Source organism: Pezoporus flaviventris, unplaced genomic scaffold (assembly GCF_033815535.1).
Source record: "Pezoporus flaviventris isolate CSIRO_AGI_PZ_B2104156 unplaced genomic scaffold, CSIRO_AGI_Pfla_v1 ptg000031l, whole genome shotgun sequence".
Classification (NCBI taxonomy): domain Eukaryota; kingdom Metazoa; phylum Chordata; class Aves; order Psittaciformes; family Psittacidae; genus Pezoporus; species Pezoporus flaviventris.
Genome location: NW_026892579.1, coordinates 12473866 through 12492113, shown reverse-complemented (window position 1 = coordinate 12492113; position 18248 = coordinate 12473866). Strand labels below are relative to the sequence as shown.

The window sequence follows — 18248 nt, the reverse complement described above, 5'->3', positions numbered from 1 at the left end:
TCTTTTTGCCGAGTTGTCGGAATTCAGTTATAATCAGCCATGAAGTCAGTAAAAGTCCGCCACTTCCTCATGCATGTCTGACTACAATACTTTTATATATAATTCTTCTTTTAAACAATACCTGCAACTTTTAGCACTTCCACGCTCCAGCTCATGCAACGCTAACAGAATGCCATTCAGCAAATGAATGAAAAGAGAGCAGATTCTGTCTGTTTGTCATCTTCATAGCTTTCTAAATCAGCAGATGGTACAACAAAACAGACAATTTCCTCATCTGCTGTGTTCTCTGTTCGTGTACAATGTGTCTCAGAAAGGTTTACAATGGCCTCAGTCTGCTCATGAGACTTGTCAGGAGAAGCAAATGCAATCCCTTTAGCATCTTCCAGAACCAGTGAAAATAAGGAGGTTTTGCTTAGCTCATACAGGAAGCCAAATTTCAGGACAAAGTGCAAAAAAAAGCTGTTGAACCTCACTGTTCATTATGAACCTACATTGACATTCAGTTGTGTGACCTCAGAGATACTCCCTGCCACAGTTTTCCAATCGGTCATTGGGCTGATGTTAGTAATCCTCCTTTCTGAAACTTCTCAAATGAAGTCCCATATAGGCCTGTCCTACTGCTCACCAAAGTAATTGGAAAGACCCTCTAGAAATCTTTCAAGCAGTTGTTTATCATCAGTACACTTAATGGTTAAGCAATGCATCTCCTTGCAGAAGTATGAGATCTGTATATTGGATCCCTTCATTAAGTTTCAGGCACTCATTTATATCCATAAATAGCATAAACAGTGGTAGCTGTTTACATCTTGTTGAGTCAAAGTTTACAACCTCTCCAGCCATGAAATTCACATACATGATATCGTGTTTCTGTATTAGCTTTTAAAGGCAGAGCAAACCAAACCAGAAAGTTTAATTAAATTATTTGATACATTCAGGAAAATTGAAGCACAAAGTTACCTATATTGATCATTTAACACAAATATCTGAGGATATCCCCTAGACAACTAGTGTCAGAAGTTTTATATTCCCTGATTGGTTTCTCATCTCAGAATGCAGTCATTTAACTGTCAGTAGGAGTTAAATAAAACATCCTGGCCTCTAGATAATCATGGTGTTGCAGAGGTTCCAGCAGTCTGAAGGTACAGTTTGTCATTCTCAACCACATGTCTAGCTACCTCTGGCTCCAAAAAGAGCCTTTTGTACTCTGTATTTGCCCTTATTTACCAGAGTTCCTAGATAAAAATATGTGCCAAGGATTTATACTGTTTGTGGATAAAATGCGAAAGATATCCAAGACTAACTATATATAAATATGATTTACCATTTTTAGTTACAGATAGGACTGAAAAAATGTTTTAAATAAACAAAATATGATGACCTGAGTTTAATTCTGTAATATTTATTTATACTGGGAGTGCTTTCTGTCAAATGAGAGGTGCCTAGGAGCAAAACTGGCTAAAAGTCATGTTTGATGTATATTTAGTGCTTGCCAAATTAGATGGAGAAATATATTTGACAGGAGTTTATAAATGTTTGCATATGTTAGAATATGCCTCATAATGAGAAATTTGGCTTAGAGAAACATAACCTGCAATGTCTTTTTTTTTCCAATGGCCATCACAAAATTAAGAATACTGTATCTGAATGCATGTTAAACCTTTCAGAACTCCTTGACTCACATTCATACTATTAGCCTTTATTAAGTTACTGTGGTGACTTCTTTGTAATCCTTTGTAGTTTTCCTTTATTTTAGATTCACCCGCACATTCAGAAGAATACTTCTGAATAAACCAAAGGCCTGTTAAATGAGAGTTTAAAAAGTCTCTTTTTTTTCTTCCAACTACTCCCTTTCAACCACTCCATAAAAAAAAATTTCTCCTCAGTGCATCAGCATGTACACAGCACTCTTTTAGGAATTAATGCCATATAAACATAAGTTCTCACATATCCATGTAAGACAGTTTCCACTTTGCAGAAAGCCATCCTGACAACAGTGAAACATACTGCCGTTACAGAGGTAGGTTTTCCCATCTCAGACTTCTTAAGATTTTTATGGGTTAAAAAATATACCTTTAATACCAGTGACACTTTTAAGACACTGAACTAGTAGCCAAGTGATCTGGATTCGATTCCAAACCCTCCTGCAGATACTGATGCCACAGTGGACAAATCATGTATCATGAGATTTCAGCAAGCACTTGGCACTTGCCTGAGCTTACACTCAAGTCAGAGAGTGAGACTTTTACTTCATGTAGGGTCAAACTTACAGACACCACTGATCACTTATGAGAATCCCTACCTTAACTTTGCTGAACATTAGCTCTGAAAGAGAAGATAATAATGTGCTCTTGTAGGAAACACTTCTATGAAACATTGCTGCCTCGCCTATTAAGCTTTTTGTTGGAAGGAACGATCTCCCACTATTAATGCACTATAGCTAATGTTACTAAGCTAACTCTCAGCTGCAACCCCTGAATGCACATCTACTACAGATAACAAAAAAAATACATTTTATGACACCACTACTCACATCACCATTGATGCAAAACATGTTTTTATTATTTCAGCATTTCTATGTATTCAACACAAATGCTTTCAACTATGTCCTATACTATTTATCCTTCATTAAACCTCTTCTAGATAGTTAATCATTAATGATTTCTTTACAGCTGCTGTGCAAACAGTTCATTCATGCCTACAACATATCAAATTTCACAGACGTGTTCTTTAATTGGATTCATTTATTTCTAATCTAGTTAAGCCCTCACTACCGTAATGCTTGACCAAATATACATTAAACTCATTTATTTAAACTGCTAAAATAAATTTGAGATGTATTCTATGAATAAAAATACTTAATTGAATACATGTAATACCACTTGTTATTGTGTACCTGAGAAGAATTTACTGGAAATAGCACATTAGAGAGCTATATGATATCCGTGGACAAAAGGATTTGAGAGAATGCTGATGATTTTTTGGCAGAGATTATAAATTAACAGGCTTTTACATCCTAAGGATTTCCATAGCATATTAGGGTATGTAATAAGTAGAATCAAAAGTTGATCCTCATGATTTTCATGAAGGATGTTAGGTGTTTTAAATTTAAAATCCAGGAACATTTTTAGAGCTAAGAGCCTCATACCAATCCTGTCCCCTCATGGCAAGGAAAAGCACTAAAAGGGCCAAGACACTGTCAAGATTCCACTATTATATCTTTTGTAGGTAACACTAACTGAAAAGTTGGTACAAAATTGTTCAGAAGCCACAAAAGACACTTTTGTAGTTATGGACTCCAAGTCATTTTATCTCCTCTATGGGGTTTAAGTACGGTCTTTAAATTTTTGTTTCAGACTTTTCTACCTAAAACTAGTAGTCTCAAACTCCATATTGGTGAAGAATCCTGTAATTTATGTGTTTCACCACTTACACTGAGAAGTGTCACCAAGAAAGATATATCACATTTCAGAGAAGTCACTGATAACACAGATTGCCCTGTGTATTAGAAAATACACATCATTGCATAATTATGCAGTAAATGCAGAGTATAAAAATGAGAATTCAACCTCATGCCATACACAAACCCCCATGTACAGACACTCCAAGTATTGTATATTCTGACCATCCCATCTGAAAACCTGAAAAGAACTCAGAGTGGCACAGAAAGGGAGATGGGCTTAGAACAGCCTGTGTATAAGGAACAATTAAGGAGATTCCTCAGGCTGATAAAAGAGATGTCTGGGTGAACAAGGTGAGTAAATTATGAGCAACATGAAGAAAATTAATCGGAAGCAGTTTTTTACTTTTTCTTCTAATGCAAGAAATATGAGCTATGAAAGGAATGAAAAAGTGGTATTTTCACAACACGAGGCTTTTTTAACATATTCACTTAAACTAGGCAAAAGCTCATATGCTTTCAAAAAGTAAGCAGGTTAACTTGTGGGGAAAAAGAAACACAGAACATTGATAACTAATACACTCAAAGATCTCATCTCTTTCAAGGAAGACTTTTGAACTTCTTGAAGACTGTGACAAAGTGATAGGGAAGCATTACTGCATGCTTGTTCTATTTTTAAACTCTTTCCAAAGTATTTGCCGTAGTTACTATCAGTATGTGTCTGATCTTGTATAGCTGTTCTTATGTTACACTCTATGCTGCAGTACTTAAGCAATTTTATACTTCAACTCCTTTGAAACCGGGCAGTAAAGAGTGGTTCTAACAACTTTCTATTATTATTTTTAATAATTTACTGTAAAAATTAATTTACTGATATTTCAGATTTTATCAACTCCTCTATGTTCCCCATAAACCTTTTGTTGTGCCAAGCTTCCTAGTATCCTAAGATAAACAATTAAAAAAATTAGTTAACTTTTCTGCAGTGGCTTTCTGGATAAGCGTCTGTGATCTGTGAGTATTTCTTCGGGAAAAACAATGTGTTTAAAAAAGGTTTACTGTTCATTCTGTTTGCTCATCCTTAGGAAATTTCTTATCTGCATGCTTCATAACATACTAGCCCACCCTTCCAACCTGCTTTTCCTGATCAGCTGCCAAGCATAGTGAAGAACCCTGTTGAATCCAAAAGGATTCATGAGCTCCATCTGGTGAGGAGGTCCCATTTACAGCGGACCATTTTAGAATCATAGAATAGTTAAGGTTGGAAAGGACCCTAGGATCATCTAGTTCCAACGTCCCTGCCATGGGCAAGGGCTCCTCACATTAAACTATGTCACTCAAGACTCCGTCCAACCTGGCCTTCAACACCGCCAGGGATGGAGCATTCACAACTTCCCTGGGCAACTCATTCCAGTGCCTCACCACCCTCACAGTAAAGAGCTTTCTCCTTATATCCAATCTAAACTTCCCCTGTTTAAGTTTGAACCCATTACCCCTTGTACTATCACTACAGTCTCTAATGAAGAGTCTTTCCCCAGCATCCTTATAGCCCCCCTTCAGATACTGGAAGGTCTCCACGCAGCCTTCTCTTCTCCAGGCTGAACAGCCCCAACTTCCTCAACCTGTCTTCATACGGGAGGTGCTCCAATCCCCTGATCATCCTTGTGGCCCTCCTCTGGACTTGTTCCAATAGTTCCATGTCCTTTTTATGCTGAGGACACCAGAACTGCACACAATACTTCAAGTGAAGTCTCACGAAAGCAGAGTAGAGGGGCAGGATCACCTCCTTCAACCTGCTGGTCATGCTCTTTTTGATGCAGCCCAGGATACGGTTGGCTTTCTGGGCTGCGAGCGCACACTGCAGCTGGCTCATGTTCAGTTCCTCATCAACCAACACCCTCAAATCCTCCTCCACAGGGCTGCTCTGAATCTCTTCTCTGCCCAACCTGTAGCTGCGCCTGGGATTGCCTCGACCCAGGTGTAGGACCTTGCACTTGGCATGGTTAAACTTCATGCGGTTGGCATCAGCCCATCTCACAAGTGTGTCAAGGTCCCTCTGGATGGCATTCCTTCCCTCCAGTGTATCAGCCGAACCACACAGCTTGGTGTCATCGGCAAACTTGTTGAGGGTGCACTCAATCCCACTGTCCATGTCACCGACAAAGATGTTGAACTAGACGGGTCCCAACACCGATCCCTGAGGGACACCACTCGTTACTGAATTCCATACTCTATGCGTGCGACCATCCAGCCAGTTCTTTATCCACCGAGCGGTCCATCCATCAAATTGATGTCTCTCCAATTTAGAGACAAGGATGTCATGTGGGACAGTGTCGAATGCTTTACACAAATCCAGGTAGATGACATCAACTGCTCTACCCCTGCCCATCAGTTCTGTAGTCCCATCATAGAAGGCCACCAAATTGGTCAGGCAGGATTTCCCCTTAGTGAAGCCATGCTGGCTGTCACCAAGCACCTTGTTGTTTTTCATGTGCCTTAGCATGCCATCCAGGAGAATCTGCTCCAAGATTCTGCCAGGCACAGAGGTGAGACTGACTGGCCTGTAATTCCCTGGGTCACCCATTTTCCCCTTCTTGAAAACAGGGGTTATATTTCCCTTTTTCCAGTTGCTGGGAACATCATCTGACTGCCATGATTTTTCAAATATTTTCTCTTTCATCAGATTATTTCTTTATTGTCATGAGACTTCCACCATCCTCACAAGAAACAAGACTTTTCTACAATGAAAGTCCTTCCAATTCACTTGTCCAGAGTTCCTCAGCTTTGACAAAAGCTGGCAAAGTGACAGCATTTTGCTCCTGAGGACCACTGTGTGCCATTATCTGCCCACAAAGCAAGTAACTGTCATAGGATACTTGATAAATACTTTTCAACTGAACTTTGTTCCTTTTGAATCTTAGAGGCAGTAAGGGGAGGAAGGCAGACAAGGACTTGCAAGTGGGTTTTGGCATTTGGGGAGAATGGCTTTTTTTTTTTTTTTTTTTTACAAATGAATATACCTGTTTTCTCATTTCCTTATTTGTACCTGAGATAGATTGCCTTTTAGCTCTTTCCCACTCACAGGCAAACATCTACTTCATTCAAATCCTGCTCACATTACTTGTCACTTGAGTCTAAGGATCTGTTCATATTGAACTTTCCCTTGGTCATCCACCTTTAATAAGACATACAATGTTCATGTTAATGAAACAGGAGACAAGTAGCAAGAAAAGCCAGTATCATGAGGCTATAAGATAACACACAATATTCAGTTTTATACTTTCCTGGTAATCACTAATTCTGCCTCCTCAAAGTATATGTTAGATATGGTTAGACTTGGTAAGTGGGTCCATTAAATGTTAAAAGTGATAGAAGATAACCTACTTGACTACCTTGAACTTCTAGGCCACACAGTAAGTTAAACCACTGTACACTGCATAACTACTGCTGACCCTATGCTTTCTATCAAATTCAGTAAAAAGATACTTTTCTAATGGTAGTTATTTTTTTCTGACAATATTCATAATCACAACTTTTCGTTAACAAACAGTTCCAGAAATGCATGCTCATGTAAAAATACAGTTTATGAAACTGAAGAATAAGTGTCCAGTGTGTTGAATGGTTGTAGGTAGTTAAATATTTACTAGGCATATCTAAAATTTCTGAACGAATAAATTAAACTCATTTAATAAAACACAGTAACATCTAGCTATGCTTTCGTTATACATTTAAATCTATCATATGACTAGCACCTTTGCCCTCTAGGTCCTTGCTTTTACTAGGGCAGGCAGGGATCTTTCGTGGCTTTAGCCACTCTGTTGTCGCTGCTTCACATGCACATTTATTCAAAGTTTCTGAATGCCTAGAAGTGTCTCTGACCAGGCTGCTCTGTGTTCCCATATAGGTGATCACAACATACATGGAGATCAACTCCACTGTCAGCCTACGACAGTCCTCAGACCAACACTACAGCTAATTTGCTGCTGAATTAACTGAAAATTTGATCTGCTTTGTGTTGCGAGCCTGGAATATCATAATGTATGAGATTTACTGTGCTTGCAGTGACCAGTTTTGCAGCACATACACAGCAACTCCAGGGTATCACGCCGCAGTGTGCACCTTGTCTCCTACTGCTTTCTTGAACTCACTATATCATAATGGAAGGCCTAATTGCATAACCCATGTTAAGTTACAGAGCTGTAGTCACACAGACACACAGTTTTCTTTGGACTCAAGCCATGTTCCCACCCCCACTGATGGTTTTCACCAGCTAGAAAGCACTGAGGAGGCTGATCATCTTTCGGAAGATGACATATTTAACTCTCCTAACTAGAAACTTAGAATCAACAGAATTATTTTGGGGCACAAGGTGCAGCAGCTTGGCTGTGAGTGGGAGGATGCTATCAAGCTATTTATCCCCAAATCCAGCCTTTACTTGAGCAAACATTCTACCAGGATATGCCTCATGAAGCAGTTATGAGAGATTATTATTTTGTTCTGTGTGCGAAACAGTCTTTGGAAGCAGCAAGAGAAAAATAGCTTGCAATGCCTTTGGGTGGATTTCAGCTAACCGGGGCCTAAGAGAGTTTTCTATAGCAACAGCCCAGGCTACTAGCTGCCAAACTTAGTACAGGGATGATCAAAGCCACAGGCTACTTGGGAATAGGCTGCCTTCAGGGCAGACCATTCATGCTTGCTTCCTAACTCACAGCAGAAATGTAAGAAAGCTGAATATTGAATGGGTTAAAGGATCTTCCCTCAAGATTGTGTCAAATTATGCACACAATGCTAGGGATACAGCCAAACTTTAGTTAGCCAAGCATTTGAGTTTCCATATCGACACTAAAACTTCAGCAGATAATAGCTGTTGTTCTCAACATTGCTACCCCCAAGGTTTAGACATAGGGGTTTGTAGCTGAAAAACTATGGCTGTTCTTTATTTGGCCCCAATTCAACACAGTATCAAAAGTGTCCTTCAAGTCATCTCTGTTTGGCAAAGCCAAGGAATATTCTTATTCTTGAACATGTGCCTAAGGGTTTGTTTGAGGTTTTTTTATTTCAAAACTGAATTCACTAGGACATAATCATGTACTGAAAGTTACGTCTAAGCACTTTTAGAGCCTGCCATGTGCTCAAGTGCTAGTAAATCAGGGCTTCTGCAATTTAATTGCACTAAGTGGATGATAACAAAAGACAACAACAGGAATAAATCGTCTAACTGTGCTAAAGATCATGTGATTGACTCCAGACTTCAGCCATCCTCAGCCTTCAGAAGGGTCGAATGCTATATCCTTGTTCACACAGAGTGATGCCTGCCTCCATAAATAGTGTCATCAAAGTGAAAGGGGCTGCCTCTGAAGTAACCTACTGAGTATGAACATGTGTGCTGGAGCCTGGCCCATGCTGTAAAGTACAAAAGAGAGGTGAGGGAAGGAGAATTAGATTTTAAACAGATACTTGCCACTGTTGAATGGACAAAGGAGATTTATTTGTTAACACTTAATTTAGGCCATGTGGAAATGCCACATTTGTGTGTGTATGAATAAAAACTAGCAAGAACATTATACTGTAGAGGGAAGAGCTTACTTCAGAAGCAGTTTAGTAACTTGTCACACCTGTTGTATCTCATGATAATTACAGTGAAACAACATTGGAATCACAGCGCTACTGAGATGGAGCACAAAGTAACAAAGGCAAACATGCAATCCATTAAGGAAACAGAAGTAGAGCTAGTAAAATTGTAAACCTGCTTAGGACCACACTGTTGCTGTTATGAGTAGGAGCCGGTTCTGCATCCAGTTTGCGCAGAGTATTGAAAGGGTGGCAGCACGGAGAGGAATACTTCGGTAGACGTTTCACTGCTTGTCCTGCCTCTTATGCACAGCCACTGACATAATCCATAAATGACAGAGAAATGTGTAGTAAAACTAGCAGATGCTCTCCCAAATGCCTAGCTTGTCTTCAGCTTTCTGAACTGTCACAGAGCAGTGATCATAACCCTAAACTCCTACGGTCTTTCCAGCTCTTCTGTGCAGGAGGACCACAGGGGCTGATCCCCAAAGGGACTGAAGCACCCAGCTGCTGTAGTGGTGTTCACAAGTCTCATTCATGCCATTCAGAGTGCAGAAGGGCAAAGTAAGGATAAAGTGTGAACAACCTTCCTAGCAGGAACAGCTGTGCTACAGTGTACAGCCCAATGCTTCGATATAGTGAAATCTGTGGTAGTTTACCTTAAACTGTGGCATTTTGGGAGTAAAAGTCCCTGGAGCTGGCCCTGTAACTTTCATCAGTGGAGCAAGGCAAACAGCTGGAGGTAGTAATTGCTTCAGCCATTGCCCCTGCTGAATGTGTCTCAATCCCAGACAATCATTTTACAAGATCTGTAACTTTTGAGAGGAGGGAGTTTCCAAAGGCCTGAAACAGCCAGCACACTGAATGGGAAAAGGATGAAGTAGAAGGCATTTTCTTCCTTGAAATAGAGACACCTATTAGAAATCTTGAATTTCATGCTGTGTGAGACTATCAGTATGCACATATTTAAACTAATGATTGCTTTTAGTTTGGGGTTTGTATCTTTTTCTCCTGTAGACCTGAGCTGCAGTCCTTTAATACTTACTCTAGCAAATAAAACTTTCTTCATATGAGCAGCAACTGTAGACTCCAGCCCACAGTTTTAGTGCCTTAGCCATTACAGTCACCTGGTTTAAATACAAGCATAGAAATTTGGAGTGAATTAAACAAATGGTAGCTAAGAAAGTCTCTACACGAACAAAGAAGAACTGCAGAAACGTATTGTGGACACCTGGAAAAGCCTGTCTCCTATTGGCAAGAAATATATAAACAATGTTCCAGGGAGACAAGTCTGTAATAAAAACTAATGGTGAACAAACAGAATACTGCAGTGAGTAGTTCAAGAGGAATCCTTTTATACTTTTTGAGACATATGCTTCCCAAGCATTTTAATTTATTAAAACAATTCCTCTCTATATTTTCATTGGTGATTCAATCATGTGAAATATGCTTTCCAGTCTTAGGAAAAGTACACTGCAAATTGCACAGATAAATTGAAACCCAGTTCTGTGCACAATTCAGTAAGTGGCAAAATTCCCATTAGTACAGAGAACTATAAAGGAAAAACAGAAGGTAAAATTTAATTGTACTGTTTACAACTACTTAATAAAAAATACATTATCCAGTTTATGTCTCTAAGCCTTACCTTGAGTATAAAGTGAGGTGGCTAAGCTTACTCATACAACTAGTTCCACTCATAATATAAGAGCAAGATTATTTCTGCAAGTAATAACTTTCACAGTGTATTCACTATCCTACACACTCCATCACACACTTCAGAGGTACAAGAGACCATGTATCTACATGTGACTGAGGAGAGGACTCTGGCAATTCCAAATAGGCCAATTTGAGAGAAACACTTTAGAAAGATAGGCCTGTAGGTGTGGAAATATAATTTGTGTTTTCTCCATTGACTCTGACCTCATGTCTCAGAGATAGATCAAAATGAGGATTTCTATGAACAGCTATGAAAATACTTCATTGTAACTATCCAAAAATATGGGGAGAGCTTTTTTCCACCTGAAGGACAGATTTCCCTAAAGGCCACTTAATACGCCAGGGAAGACTGTCTTTAAGGGTCTGAGACATCATACGTAATGAAACCACACTGCTTATACAGTCATTTTAAATCTGGTCATACACAAAGTTATATAAATAGTAATAATAATTTAAATATTAAGTGTGCGGATACAATTAACAGTTAATTTATTCTAAATTTCATTTACCACATCATTAAGTAAAACATTTGGCAATATGGCAGTTATTTGAAATAATCTTTCAAACTGCACTCAATTTATGCTTTTAATCAGCCAGTTACATAATGCAATGTGAAGAGGTAACTGGAACTACATCATATACGTACTGTGTCATCAGAACAGAGATTAGTTACAATTAGGTAACTAATCCCTGTTATCCAGGTACATTACCACTATTGCTATTCTTTTAAATGCTAAAGGACAAGGAAATATATATAGAATATCTTCCTTAGCTTTCTCTGGGGACAAATTATTGCAATATTTGCTCATGCTCAAAAAGTCAAAGGATTTGCACTGTGCATTATCCATTTGTTTAAAGGGAGGGTGTTTGCAATCTAAATATAAACTTCAACAGTTGCATTCTCTATCAGTTGACTCATACTTGAGTCTCCCTCAGTGATAAACATGCACAGCTAATAATCAATGATAATGTAACTGTGTGTACAGAACAAATAAGAAAGGAAAAAATATTCTTTGTCTGTACTCACATATGCCAAGCAGAATACAAAGATCAAATATGTGCACTTTACAGATGGAGTCCTTAAAGGTCATTTATATTAATTTTTGACACACTGCTATTATAAAAAAAATAACCTTTCCTCTTGTTTCTCAAATGCCCTTGCCACCATACCTACTTAGCAGTTTGGCACTTGCACCACTCAGTGCCTGCTCCTTTAGAAAACATCAAAGCACTCGGGTTCCTCTCAATAGTGAGCAAAAAGTTCCTCAGCCCACAAGCAAACAAAACAAAAAAACTCATGGGGCTTTCCCTGAGTGAAGAAGTACTGTGTGAGGGAAGCAGGGACTCAGCAGGTCAAATCTTCCAACGCTTTTGCTATTTTTAGCAGGAGGGACCAACATTTCTTATTTCCAAAGGAATCTTTGGCAGCAGGCTTACCACCTCTCAAGCTCTAACCCTACAATCCTGAGCACTTGTTTGCACCTCTTTCTCCTCAACTTCCATACCCCAAAGTTGATGTGCAAAGGTTTGCCTTTCTCCTTCATGAGCATCTTTTTCTTCCCCAGATTTACACTGGGATGCAGCAGGCAATGCCAGGCCTCTGTCACGAGCTGCATCTGCTCCAGGTGCTGAGCAGAAGATTGGAGGGAACCCACAGCACACACATATATTTCAGCTGTTCCTAGCTTACTGGAATAATCCAGTGTCATCCTTAAGGAACTGCAGGAGCTATAGAAGTTATACCAGCATAAAGTATATTTAACATCTGCAGATTTCGAGCGCTACAAGGCCTTTATTCAGCCCTCCTGGAGTGGAGTCTACCTCATACCAGAGGAAAACAGCAAGTCCCCATAACCTCTCATTTTCCCCTGTATTTTCACCACCTACCTTCCACATCTGAGTTCTAACTCTGAATAGCTCATTAAGACAATTAATGAAGTTCAGCATCCCCCCCCCCCCCCCCGCCTGACTCTCCCACCTTCCCCAGCAGCTCTCCTCTGCCCCAGATTATCCACCTCTGAAATTGGTGGCTTCTCACTTTTTTAAAAATTAGCCCTTTCTCTGCTTCTCATTCGTTTTTACAAATGACAGGCCAGAATAATAATAACAGGAATAAGAACAATATAGTTGACTCTCCATCCATCCCCTAAACCCAGGGCAGTGACTTCAGCAGCAGCAGAAGCAAGCAGGACTCTATTTCTTCTTCTGCAACACTCTGATGAAGAGCCGGGCAGGCTTGATGAGACACCGAGGACCTGAATGTCCCAAAACTCGACTTGAATGTGGTCCCTGCATTGCAGCAGCCGGCAGCACATGACAGTTGCTGCAGCCAGTGATGGACCTCTCAGCGTTTAGTATCCTCATGTTTAGCCAGCCTGGCTCCCTCCCTGCTCTCCTGCCATCCTTCTCACTCGAGGCAATTACTCGAAGAGCGCAAGGGGAGCCTTACACCGAGATGTAATGAAAGCGTGCCGCAGTGTAACTACATTCTCCAGGGGAAATCTTGAAAGAACAACTAAAATCCTCCTACGTGTCTGCCTGGCTGAAACCAGGTTTAAATTAACCTGCTTCTTAAAATCCATACATATGCACCAAAATACAAAGATGCTGCCTCCAGCGAAAAAGCCACGGAGACGGAGGAATCGCTCTGCTGTGGTACGGCTCCTGCGCCGTTCTACGCGGGAGGGGAGGAGACACCCCCCCATCCCGGGGCCACCTCCCAGTCTGCGGGGATTAAATCCCTCCGGGGTGTGGAGCGCGGCGCACTTGAGCTATGTATGGCTGCGAGGGGAGAATGGGTCACTGGCAGCCACCCCAGCTGGGGTGTCGCAGTGACGGCCGCGCACTGATACGCGGGCAGGGACGGGGTAGGGCCGCACAGGGTGCCGCCGTCCCGCTGCTGGAAAACAGCTCCGAGGGGGGTTGTCTGTCCGGCCCCATGGGATACGGGTGTTCCCTGCCTGCTGTGACGGCCGGGAACAGATCGAGCCGGATTCCCGACCGACTTTAAGCAGATCCGATGGGATGTTTCGTTTCCACTAGGGTCATTTGAGGTAGGGATCCGTGGTTGATGTTAACGCTTTTGGGATTAAAGCAGAGGGAAACAACCGATAAACTCAGGTGCTCACAGAAAAGCAGGTAGTGTTTCTTGTGCAAAACCCCTCTAAGGTGCTAGTTGCCTTTGGGTTCCTTGTTTCCTACACAGACTTCTGTCTTTGCAGTTTCCCGTTCACCTAAGACAAGTGCTTTGTGCTTCACTGAGCAGTATAAACAGAGAAAAATAGAGAGGGGCTGGTACAGGGGAAATGGGCATATAGCTGAAGCAGAGGTAATGATGCCTCTCCTCTGCCCATCTGCATACTTGCTGGGTGAATGCTGGAGTGTTACGATGCCGCCCCCAGCATCCCTTTTTAAAGTGAATTGAAGGTATTTTCTTTAAAGGGGAAATCTCTGTTTACTCCCTACACCAGAGTGCTAACCCAAACGCATGCTTCCTTATGCAGGCGCAATAACCTCTGCCCATTAATCTGAGAGCACGATGCCCCTACGCACCAAAGTGATTACTTCCGAGCAATGCAGGCCTCTTCCTGCCCTACCAGCTGCGCCTGTACACATGCCCAGAGCCTGGCCACCTCAGCTTGGGAAGCACGTCCTGAATTGGGCTTCCAAATCACTCGCCACCTGCGCAAGCATGAAGCCCGCCACGGTAAAATCGTGATGCTGCCATCCCGCAGTTTTAGGGGAGGTGGGGGTTGTGCTTCACAGACATCTCCCACATCTGCATTTGCCCGGAGACTTAAAAACAGCGGAGCAGAGGACTACTCATCCCCGAGGACCAACGAAGCACCGTCGCCCTGACTAGCCCTACGATCCCAAGGAAGCATCAGTGCTGCTGCCTGCAGCGACTGCCGAGTCATAAGGAAACGCAAACAGTTCGAACGAACTTCCGTCCTTCACTGGGCCCCTGACTTCAGCTAAAGCACACCGTAGCAATCTCCCAATAGAGGAACACAAGGAGATGCATTGGGATACACGCTATCTCAGCAATCACTCTCATTAAAAAAAAAATAAATAAAAAAATTGTATTTTATGTTTTAAAAAGTTTAACTGACCTTTCTGGTCACCAACTTTCTTTGTGGTTCACTAAAAGGATCGCTCTCCAAGAACAAAAAGGAAATCTCGGAGCCTTGATAGAAACTCTGGATGAAATTAAGAACTTCAAACCCCAGATTTTTGAAAAGAAAAACAGATGTCCTGTTTGTTGAGTATAAATAACTCCGTCCGTGGAAAACTTCTTTTTCTTTTTTCTTTTACGCTGCATTAAATTTTATGTAATGCTGAGTGCATTTAAACTCTAAGAAAAAAAATTAAAGGGAGGCGGGAAGGCAGCAAAATATGTGGGTGACAAACCTCTAAATCTTCCCCCCCCCCCCCCCCCCCGAAAGAAACAGACAGATGGGAAACCCTTCATGTAGATGAAAGTGCTCAATGTGTTTCCTAGCAGACCTGGTCAGTGCTGCAGCCAGGGGCTCAGCAGCCGTGACAGGGGAACGGAGAAAGGGGGGCGGCGGCGGCGGCGGCAGCAGGGGCAGCCGGGACCGGGCACAGGCAGGTGGCCGGCGCTCGGCTCCGCTTGGCCTCTCGCTGCTCCGCGCACCTTGTAGCGACCCGCAGGCTGACTTACGTGAGGACGTAGTTCACACTGACGATGCAGTGAGGGCGGGAGGAGCGGCTGTTGTGCACAATGGTGGCGTAGCTCTGCACCCACACCCAGCCGCCGTGCTTGGCCAAGAAGCGGTAGTACTTGGTGGTCACTTGCCCTTTCACCAGCACTGCGGGGACACAGAAGGAAGAGCCTCAGCTCCTCTGTTTCCATCGGCCCTGGGAAGGGGGTACAGACACACCCCAGCCCCAGACCCTCCTGGGAGATCAGACGGGGTGGGAATCCCCTTAGCATCACATAAGGAAGCTGCGTGGACCGACCTCCCCATGAGCAACAGTGGTGAAGACCCCCCGGGCAGGGCTGATCTCGTTCCCTGTAGGCCGGGCCAGTCGTGATCAGAGGCTGTTCGGGGAGACTGATGGGGCATTGTGAGCACACCGAGGGGGGGGTGAGGGGGTGGTGTGTTAGTGAATGCTCTCCGCCACCCCCAACACAGACATCTCATCATCGAGATTTAATTCTATAAATCTGGCTTTGGGTTTTATCTCTTCTCGTTCCTTTCTCTGCAAGGAAACTTACCAGAAATTAATACCTTCTTATTCATCTATCCATGTATTAATGTCATCATTATATCAAAATATAATAAAGAACAGCTCTCCGAATCGGTCTCACTATAGCAGTCAAAATTAGATGCGCAGATAAGATTTGTGAGATTTGATGGAAGTGGAACAAAAGTATTTGAATTTCACTGGCATGGCTTTTTGGAGCAAGAAAAAAAAACGGGTTTTCCCAACAGGAATTTGAAGTGAGCAGAGAGCCTAAGGTTTGTGCAGTGGACTTGTCCTACAACCGGGAGCTGAGGAGGGAAAAACAGCCTTTCATTGCCGACCCCCTTCATCTCCCTCCTGCTTCCAGCTCAGTGCTCAGTCTCTAACGACTTGTTTCATTAAAACCTGTTGTAGATTTTGCTTATCCTCCCCTTCAGTAAGCTGGCTTTCCCCGTTCCGACCTAGAGGTAAACCCTAGCATGCCCGAAGTCCATCTGCAGAGGGAGAGGGTGAGGGGCAGATCGTCTACAAGATCATCATCTCCTTACACAAGTGATGGGCGCAGCGCAGGTGGAAGGTGTCACAGCCATGGACGTGGTGGTAAAGGGTCTTCTCTATCAAGTCCTGGGGCTCGTAACCCGTTAGCTCAGCTACCCTGCAAGAGACACAGGCAGCACATAACACCAAAGAGTGAATGATGATAGCAGTGGGTGAGAGGAAATGAGAGGAGGCCTGGGGGAGAGGAAGGGAGGGGATAGGGGAATGGACTTGGAAATAACCCCAGCTCTACCTGGAATCTAAGAATATGAGCTTCATGTCTAGGCTGGCCCGAAACATGAACATATTGCTATGGAGCTTGATCTCCGTCACGGCGCTGGGCGGCAGCGAGTGGCCCACGGCAACCAAGCCAACGTTTTGGTAGCAGCCGTCGAAGGGGGACATGTCCAGGCTGTACTGGCGGATCTTCAGGTACCCACTGCAGTGAATGACCTGCCGGAGACATAGGAAGGCTCAGGAGCTGCCTGGCAGGGCAGGAGGGGCTGTGACAGGAGTCCGCCGTCGCCCATTCCCACCTCCCCCTCCTCGGGGGGGACCCGGACGGATCCCCCCGTCACCCCGGCTGTAGCCGGTGCCGCCGCCGGGTGTCCTGGAGTCACTGCCCCTGCCACCCCTCCAGCAAAGTGGCACTGTCTACGAGCTTGCTTCTGTTCTGTTTCTGTTGGGATTGGGGTTTTTTCCATACGAGATTTCAGCACTTATCTAAGGCCCATTAAAGTCAATGAGTTGGGGTTTTTTTCTTTATTTTCCACTGACTTAAGTGGTTTTTGGACCACCTCCTAACTGCGCTTTTGTTGTTATTCTAAAAAGGAAAGACGTGGAAGTGCCAAGCCAGTTACAACTTTGTAATGAAGAGTGTATGCGTGTGAGAGAAAGAGTTTACATGTGTGCTTATGTCACATGTGCAAGATATGTTTATTATATAGATCGAGCAGACGTGATCCTTAGCCAGGATGTATCTTTGGACGTAGATTTAGGTATCTCTCCTAAATGTATCTTTGCAGATGACTGCTGTGTATTTCTACCCTTACTCCTCTATTATTAGAATGTTTCTTCCCGGAATAAGCTCAACAGATGTTCTTGTTCTGCGGCACGACACAGGACAGCATCTCCGTGGTCTCTAGGTACCACTCTTCAACACCATGCAGCTGACACGACAGAAGGGAGAAGGTGGGAGAGCAGGGGCTGTCCTCGCCCAGGAGCCCTGAGCAGAACCACCGGGACAAACCCCTTAACCTGGAGAGCTGGCCCTGAAGCTGACGAGTTGCCCAGTAAAGAGATAAATTGACCCAGCACTCCCATGTTGCCACCTGGCAGCCTCCGCAGACACCTCAAGACCATCAGTGGTTGTGCGAGGTTCAGTATAGAAAGCAAAATAAAACAGCAACAACAAAATTAAGACCCACAGGGAGCTCAGGTTTGTGGTTTGAGTTCTTTAACCTGGAACTCTCAGAGAAATTCTGGCTCTGAACCACATGAAAGAGCACCGGGCTGGGATAGCCCCACGGGCAGAGGGCTCGCCCCACGCCTGTCCCTGTTTCCACCGACCTCCCCAAGTGCTCGGCGCTGCGGGAGCAGGGGCCAGGAAGGCCTGGGGGGAAGCTCCTGGCCGTGGACACGAACCTTGTAGCCCCCGCAGGTCAATCCCGCGTTCCTCTTGGCCAGGACGCACTTCATCCTCAGGAAAAAGGACCTCTCGATCTCGTACTCTGGGAGGGGGGGGAAGGCAGAGGCGGGGTGAGGCGCGGGTTCTTCCGCGGCCGCGCAGGCCACGCGGAGCGGAGGGCTGTTTACTTTA

At 43.4% G+C, this 18248-nt stretch overlaps 1 protein-coding gene across 6 annotated transcripts in view; it reads right to left on the bottom strand.

The window, feature by feature from the left end:
* The window catches only part of SIM1 (SIM bHLH transcription factor 1), a 49889-nt gene that overhangs the window by 17875 nt on the left and 13766 nt on the right, over positions 1 to 18248 (bottom strand). For all 6 annotated transcript variants that reach the window (XM_061460228.1, XM_061460229.1, XM_061460231.1 and 3 more), the window contains 4 exons: positions 18074 to 18159; positions 16683 to 16882; positions 16441 to 16547; positions 15366 to 15513 (listed from right to left, as the gene is read on the bottom strand). In XM_061460228.1, coding sequence (XP_061316212.1) covers positions 15366 to 15513; positions 16441 to 16547; positions 16683 to 16882; positions 18074 to 18159 — 541 coding nt within the window. The remainder of the gene's footprint in view (positions 1 to 15365; positions 15514 to 16440; positions 16548 to 16682; positions 16883 to 18073; positions 18160 to 18248) is intronic.